General features: G+C 42.5%; 1 protein-coding gene across 1 annotated transcript in view; it reads right to left on the bottom strand.

Moving 5' to 3' along the window:
- Positions 1-1,558: 1,558 nt before the first annotated feature.
- Positions 1,559-8,304, bottom strand: part of pum1 (pumilio RNA-binding family member 1) — a 30,695-nt gene continuing 23,949 nt past the window's right edge. Inside the window, exons 16-23 of the mRNA XM_004074186.5 lie at positions 7,923-8,193; positions 6,959-7,088; positions 6,750-6,884; positions 6,242-6,379; positions 5,753-5,878; positions 5,448-5,569; positions 4,595-4,787; positions 1,559-3,164 (exon numbers count right to left, since the gene is read on the bottom strand). Of these exons, the coding sequence (XP_004074234.1) occupies positions 3,033-3,164; positions 4,595-4,787; positions 5,448-5,569; positions 5,753-5,878; positions 6,242-6,379; positions 6,750-6,884; positions 6,959-7,088; positions 7,923-8,193 (1,247 nt within the window). The 3' untranslated portion in view covers positions 1,559-3,032. The remainder of the gene's footprint in view (positions 3,165-4,594; positions 4,788-5,447; positions 5,570-5,752; positions 5,879-6,241; positions 6,380-6,749; positions 6,885-6,958; positions 7,089-7,922; positions 8,194-8,304) is intronic.

Genomic DNA, 8,304 nt, shown 5'->3' with positions numbered 1-8,304 from the left:
GATAAAAATTAAGTTGAATAAACGTTTTTGGCATAAAAAAAGGCTTGAAGTGATGAGTAGATAGAAATTGTTACACATAGGTTTAGAATTCTGCAGATGTACTGATAATTTCTTTGAATATCATAAAAGAAAAACGACGTTTACCTATTTCCTATTTAGCTTCATTTGGCTAAAAATGAACAACAGCAGGTGATCAGGCATTACCAAGAGAACCGATTTTTGTCTCAAACATTCAAAAGAAATAGCTGCAGACAGGCTGATTTTAGGGTTTTTAACAGATAAAACTGAACTTTTTTTGGAAGAAGTCTTATTCTGACCAATGTCAACAATGATCTCTATATGCAGCTTCCTCTGATATAAGGTTTCAACATCATCCTGCATCCCTTCAAGATTATTACAAACAAAAGGAACTGCATGAAGACACTCCACAGTAACCAGGGCCTTCTCGCTGTGAGGTGAGAGTGCTAACCACTACACCACTGTGCAGCAAATGTGATTTTTAATCAAATAAAAGGTTCTTGCTGTCCAAATGTGTCTCCTCACACATTACTTTTTTCTCTTTTACCTTGCTTAGTCATGTTTGCTTTGCAAAAAAAAAAACAAAAAAGTGTGACCAAGCCTGAGAAATAAATTGAACAAAAATGGTTCCTGCAGGCGTTTCCATGTGATTAGCTGAGAGAGCTTATTTGCACGGCACAACTGTTCACTGCCTGGTCTCTGGGTAAGAACACTTAGCACTAAATTCCTAAACAGGCCCACTGGGACCGGGATCTCAAGGAGAGTTCAAGTCAGGAGATTCTGCAGATGCTCTTTTTGTTAAATAAGACAAAGCAGGAGCGTCAGAGAGGATCCAGATCTACACAGAACTGTAGAATGAGCTAAAACATGTAGCTGGAGAAAACTACCTTCATGGCATTTAGTTTTTTAAACCGTTGAGGAAAATGATTTTCCTTTTTTTAAACAGGATCAAATAGAAATTAAGTAAAGTTTAGACCCCTTTCTCTAAATGAATCAATTCTACTTAATCAAATGAATAAATCCCATAGATTTTAATCTTTTTAAGTCATTTTCGTTGCAATTCTTAGGCTGAATTGCTGTTGGTTTTAATATAAAAATATAAAGATAGATCAACCTTTTATTTTAAATCACAGATTTTTGTTTTTCATTAGTAAACTTAATTTACTGTAGAAATACAGTATTTACCTAAACAGGATTGAGACATTCTGTGTAAGGGATACTCCCCCACCCACACATCCAGTCATATCCAGCCTTCGTGATGTGCAGAAGCGGCCAAACAAAAGCCAGACAAGCAAGAACAAGTCTTCACTCCTCTTATGATCTCAATAACGGACAGCAACGTTCAAATGGAAGCCTGCTTTGTTCTGCTGGTAGGTGTGTGTGTGTGGTTTTTCTATGCTCTCGAACTCATTACTCATTTTCCACATTGACATTTTCAACGGATGCCAAATTTCCAAACACGCTTCAATAACATCTCAAACGAGAAAAGTGAATCATTGGGAAAAGACTTACGAAAACAATAAAAGCACGCTTCAGACAGTTAAATTTTCAAAGTTTTTTCTTTTTTGTTCAGTTTGATTTTCAAAATAAAGATCACACAATTGTTTAGAGACAATCTACAACAGGAGTTACAAAAAATAGTTGCCCAGGCAATAAGCATACACAGGTTCTGTTAACTATACACTTATGGTTACAGGTGTGCTCGTAGTAAATATACACAAGGCTGCTTCCAAATGTACACCGCGCTCTGGCGGGCTGCCTCTCACCCAAAAAGGACATGAACAATATAATACAGCACTTACAGCACTAGAGAAATGCAAAAACAAAAAAAAAAACAAAAAAAGGAACAAAAGCCACAAACGTCTCCTCTGTACAATCCATGGGCGACCCCAGAAAATAGACATGTGATTTGGGAGTTAGTTGAATAAAATACCTCTCCCACCCAGCTATATACCCATATTCATAATTCATGGGGAGGCGGGAACGTTCCCTATAAAAAGATCCAAAACGAAAGAAAAAGCTGTAACAAAAACCTGAAGTTTAACAGAACCAGCGGGGGGTCGGTGGGAGATCCGTGTTTTAAGTAAAGCAGTGACGAGATCAAGATAAAAGCGAGCGTGGCGAATCTTTGTACAAGTACTACGCTGTATAGAAAGGGCTTTTCAAAACAAAAATTTGATATTACAATTTACAATATACAACAACTTATGTCACAAACAAGGAGGTGAGAATATACACTGAAATGCACAAGTCTTTTTTTTGTCCTTTTTCTCGTTTTTTTTTTAAGAGTGAACTTTTGTTTTTCGTTTGTCTTCTCATACCAAAAAAGGGTGGTAAAGCACTTTTACATTACAAGGGTTTACAAATGTACAATTATACAGTCAGAAGTATGTGGTCACTACTAGGATACATTATAGATACAGATTCAACATCAAAAAACCAGAAAAAAAACTACAAAGTTTTTTATATATATATTTATATATATATATATATATATATATGCAAAGGTCTACACCAAGTATACACGTTATATTTGTAGAAGCAAGACCAGAAAACAAATTTCCCATGCTAAATGATCTGTCTGCTGGTTAGCTGATGACGCGTGTAATTGTCTAGATTCTGTGAAGCACTTGCTCCATCTCATAGTGGTAAAAAAACATGAAGGGGGGGAAGTCCATTGGAAGCAATAAGGAGGGATGACGGGGTCAAAAAAGAAAGGAGATGAAAAGAAAGAAACAGGTGGATCACATCTCACCTCGTTCTCCACCCCTTGCCCCCCCCCCCCCCCCCCCATATATTTCAGCAGCCTGGGCTTAAGTGGGGGAGGGGTGACAGACAAAATGAGGCTGCCTGTAGCAACAAGCTCCTTTGGAGGGGTTGTCATGGAAACAGCGATGTGGGGGGGTACTCCGCACACCCTTAGAAGGCTTTGGTAGACCGGGTCTGGTGGGGTAAAACAGGGTGGAGCCAGTGGAGCATGATTTAAGATGAGCTGTGGGGTGAGGAGGGACAGTTCACATGATGCCGTTGGGAGGGCCGCAGAGAGGACCCAGGTCAACGCCGTTCTTCATGTAGTACTTCTCCAGCTTGGCGAGGATGTGTTTGCCGTACGTGTACTTCCTCAGGGTGGAAATGTGGGGTCGGATCTGGAGGTGCAGGCAAGGGTGAGTCACATTCATGTAAACCAGTGGTCCCCGGCCCGGTACCAGTCCATGGGACAGTTAGTACCAGGCCACAGAGGGGGGGGTGTATACATTTTATAAACTACTAGATTCTCCCCACTGCATCCAACCCTTTCCAGCTGCTACAGAAGCTAGCTGAAGTTAAAATAAACATATTTGGAACATTTCTTTTGCCAAAAGAAGAGACAGAAGAGCCTTAGACTTAGAAAGCTGCATTTAACAGAAAAAAAGTATTTCCTTCAAATATGGATTTATTGCAACAGTTGTTCCTACACACCATAATAATAATGCATAATGTTCAGCAACCGGCTGTCTAATGTTACGAAGATGCTGCTAATAAAGTTGTTCAAACGGCGAATTTATGTTTTACTATTCATTTGAAAGAAAAAGAGTTTTAGTGACAATTTTTGTTCTTTTTGTTTTAATCCATTGCACCTTAAAAGTCAGACAAGGCGGAAGTTGGCGTCTGATTGTTTTAGCTTCCACTTAGACAGTTATGGGTCAAGAGAAAATCTGTATCACATTTTATTGGTTCCTACACAAAATGTAGTGTACCAACAAAGTTTAAAGCAGCTGCAGGTATTTTACAGAGGATAAAGATGAACTAGACCCTAAAAAGTTAAGGTAAAGGAGGCACAAAAAAAAATAAAAAACAGATTTACGTGCCCACTTCAGCTTTGTCTGTGATCTGAAAAGGTTGTTGGGGAATGCTGATGAAGACGACTTGGACAAAAAAAAAAAAAAACCCAACAGTCACCATCAATGAGAAGTTTTCTTTCCCTCTTTTTCAGACTGTGCTGTTGCTACGGAAACCACCGACACTGAAGGCCAGGGAGGAGGATCAATGGATGCTCATCCGGGCAAAGATTGGACTACAGCTCGCTTATCTTCAGGATTTCCTTTTGATCTGGCCTCGTTTTTTAATTGCAAAGTCTTCGAGCTGCTCAATAAAGATTTAACAGCAGCAAAAGCAAACTCTTCCAGACTCCTGCCTCTAAACTTGGACGTGACATCAGCTTTTTTGCCTTCTGCTCGTTTAGAGGTTTAAAAATCTGGATAATTCTGCTTTTATTTTATGTCCTTACATGTTAAACTGTCATGCGGCAAACTTCTAAAGTGTAAAAGTGTGTAATAAACCATGAGCAGAACTGATTTATTGTTTGATCTTCTTGCTTTTCCCGCAGGAGTAGATGGGGACCACAAACACACAGACACTGCACGTTTCCATGGAAACACATGAAAATGAACATTTTTTCCCTCCAAAAAAAAAAAAAAAATTCTTAAAGTTGTTGTTTGTTTTTAATTAAAGCTCCTTTAGAGTTTATCCTCTCAATATCCGACAGAAAAGTTGTTATAAAATCAACAAGATTTTAAGATAATCAAGCAAAACCAACCTTATGCATGACAATTTTTCTCTGCGTTGGTTCCGCCACATCGATCATCTTCTGTACCACGTAGTTGGCGTACTGGTCCTTCATCATGGTGTATAAGGCACTGTGGGGGCCCTCAGTCAGACCGCACACTTCGTCTATCAGCATCGCCCGCTCTGTCCGAGATGCGTGGGTCACACACTTCTCCACAACGTTGCTGCAAACAAGGAAGCAGATGTTTCCTCCTGAGCTGCTTCCACAAAAACCACTAAGAAGTTCAGATTTAAATCTCCACTCTGATGAAAAAAGCTTATTTGTGACTTGGAAGCTAAAACCGGCAGTCCACGAGCTCCCCGCTCCGCTCCATCCTGATGGATGCCGTCAGACAAATACATTCATGTACGTCTTTGTTTTCCTCGTCTGAGCTGGCGTCTGGCTCTAAACTACGCCTGGATAGCTCCATTATTGCTCGCCATTTTTGATGCGCCAGTAACACCAGTTAGTTTGGGGTTGTGAGGGAGAATGTGTAAACATAGGGGTGATGGGAGGTGGGGGCGGGCTTACTCTTTGCAAACAGTCTCACCATAAACTCAGGTGAATTTCTAATGAACTCCTGCCGCTCTGCAGAAACTATCTCCTAGAAAACGACAACGATTATTTGATTTGGGCTAAAATCTGCATAGATATAATTAAAAGACCACTGGGAACACTTTGAAAATAGTTGAAAAATTAGAGTGGGAATTAATGTACATCAGGATGTGCTCTAGTGATGATTCATGGCTGGCTCCAGCAGAAGCTCATATTAAAAAAAAAAAAAAAAATCAATGTTTCTACATTATAAAGGTATGGTGGCGTGTCTGCAGAAACTTCAGCTTACCTTGCAAACTTGTGCTGGCTGAGCCCCAGAACATTGCCTCTTATCTCTGCCACTATTTTACTCTTATCCTCAGCTCGGCCGTGTTCCAAGACGTGCTGGATCACGTAGTTTCCATACTGGTCCTAAATCAAACAAACCACAGAAACCTCATTCTGGGGAAAGTGGAGGAGGACAGCTGGTGCTTCTGACGTCACATCAAACAAAGCCACCTTCCAAAAATCTGGAGCCTCAGCGAGCAGTCTCTGTGAGCCAAGCTGAGGTGTCACCGGAAATATAAATAGTGGAAAGGCGGCCCGAACGTTTACCTGCACCAACTGCTCGGTGTGTTGATGGAGCTCCTCTAGGATAGGCAGCGTCTGCTCGGGAAGGCAGTGCTCCAGGATGCGCTGGATGACTCGGCAGCCGTACGGGTGAGTGGAGAGGGCAAAAACCTGCGACAGTTAGTCACGGTTAGTCACTTCCTTTACAAACAAGTCTGCAGGGGTGAATTTCCTCAGAGGATTCTCACATGCGATGGCAGAGAAGGTAACAGTTGCATCTTATCCGATGCTTTTTTTTGCTGACACGGACTAGTGAGTGAACCTCGAAGGCCAAGTAAAAGAAAATCTCAGATCTACCTTCTGTGAAAAACACCCTCCTTTTAAATGCATGTTAATGTAACATTTAGCTTCTCACAAAAGATGATTGTTGCCTCTGGGTTGATATGTCTGTTGCCACGACAACCGACCCTGTCCCTCTGCCGACAACCTCGACAGCTGCATTTAAGTGTGAGTGAGCAGAGGGAGGGAGCACACCTGTCCCTTAAAGGCCTCGATGATGAAGTGCAGCGCGTGGGGCTGGACGCATTCGATGCACTTCTGCACCACGTGGTTGCCGTTCTGGTCCTTTACGCACTTCAGCACGTGGCCGTCCAGCTCGCGCACCATCTCACTCTGAAGGAGAGGCAGAGGACAGGAGGGAAAAAGATGAAGGAGGGGGTGTCACTGCGTTTGAGTCATTGGATGTGGCCAGAAGCCTTTTCAAAAGCTCTACTGTGGTTCACAGACCAATAAATAGCTCCCACACTCTGAACACATCTCCTTCTGGGAAATCTATGGTGGTCGATGACAAAGAAATGAAGGATTGTCTCTCATTGGCTAAAGTGATATACGCATAAAACCATCCAGAAGAACACGACTGTAAACTGTATTTATAATTGTATATCAAGTGCTCGGGTTCTTAAACTGTGTTCAATTTAAAATCATTTTATCTTAAAAATCTTAAAGTTTTGCTCATAGGAAATGTAAGCAGGACTGTACTCACAATGACCTGCTGATCTGAGGGGATGAACTCCAGAGCTTTCTGGATCACCCTGCAGCCGTACATCTGCAGGGCCAGAGACAGCACATGGCCTCGAATCCTCTCAGCCAGAGCCAGCTTCTGGTCAAGGCTCCCAAACTGCAACCAAGAATTCAATCTGTTAGCATCCCAACGCAGGATGTATTCTACACCTGGATACAAGCAAAGCAAACCTCAAAGAACTTCTGGATGACGTAGTTCCCAAACACGTCCACCATGAGCTGGTAGGCCGCCTGCAGGATCTCACTGAAGACCAGCTGGCGCTCCGCTACACTCGCTCGCTCCAACTTTAACTGGATGAACCTTCAAGAGGCAGAGACGACAATCACACGTTGCTCCTCCCTTTTTTGAGACTTTCTTTCCATCTAGAGCGGTGGAAAAGTTTGATGAGGCAGATCTCCTGCTGTCCACTGAAGGATATTAAACAAAGTGGGGATGACTGTGAACACGCAGCAATAAAGGCAGAAAGCCGCTGCTCTTAAATGTTTAACCTGAAGGAACAGTCCCGCCACAAGAGACCAAACTTCAGAGCAAAGAAGTGATAAACGCCAGACGGAGATAAAAAAGCAGAGAGCTGCTGAAGAAACTGAGGGAAGAAAATGTCTGGAATGTGCAGCCTGGGCGCCTTAAGTGTTTAAATAGATTACATAGGGAAGGCCTGCATGGTATTTGCTGGTTCCAAACCTCAGCTACTCCTGACGGCGGGGCGTTAGAGCGGGTCTCCACAGCCCCTGCTGCCAAATTACAACATCTTTTGACTAAGTCACTGTCACCCCTCGTTCTGACTCATTCTTGATGCCTAAAGCTCTAAAATAGCAGGAGTGGAACTACACTAGTGGGAAAAGATAGCAGAATTTTTACATTTGAGACATAGAGGAAACTTTAGCCAGTAAATATCAGCAAAACCCAGAAGTTTCCCATCATCTGGAGAACAGTAAACTGACAAAACTTTTGAGTGGCGCCTGAAAAAAGTCGACCCTTTTAAGATTTGGGGACTACAAATAAAAAATTTTTTAAAAATAAAATTGGGACAATCTTACAGCGAAAAAATGTAAACAGAGCAAAAGAAGTTGGCTTGAATTGCTTCTCATTGTGACATCTGTGAAGGTATTTCGACAGCAAAAGTCAGGCGGTAACCTGCTGCCATGCTGGTCCTGGCTGAACTCCATGATGTGGCCTGCGATGTCTCTAAGCTGCAGGTTGGGGTAGCGGTTGTTTCTGAAGTCCTCCAGCAGGCGGCTCCGGCCCGAGGGCATCACGTCCGACATGCCGTAGCGTAGCCGTGACGACGGGAACAGCTGACTGCTGGGGGAAAACAGGGAGGAGCCTGAGCTGGCCGTGCTGCGATACTTGGCCTCCGCTCCCGGCGCTGCGGAAATGAAGCGGCCACTGCCATTGGTCAGACCTCCTGGAAAGACAAACGGATCAACCCAAGTTAAATCACAAAAAGAAACCCGTCAAATTCTAACAATCTTTTTGAAAGGATCGTTCATACACAGCACTTGGTGGCACATTATTT

Source organism: Oryzias latipes, chromosome 11, assembly GCF_053564925.1.
Source record: "Oryzias latipes strain Hd-rR chromosome 11, Olatipes_Hd-rR_3.1".
In the NCBI taxonomy this organism is placed as follows: Eukaryota; Metazoa; Chordata; class Actinopteri; order Beloniformes; family Adrianichthyidae; genus Oryzias; species Oryzias latipes.
The sequence above is the reverse complement of the archived record's forward strand: the minus strand, read 5'-3'. Positions and strand labels throughout refer to the sequence as shown.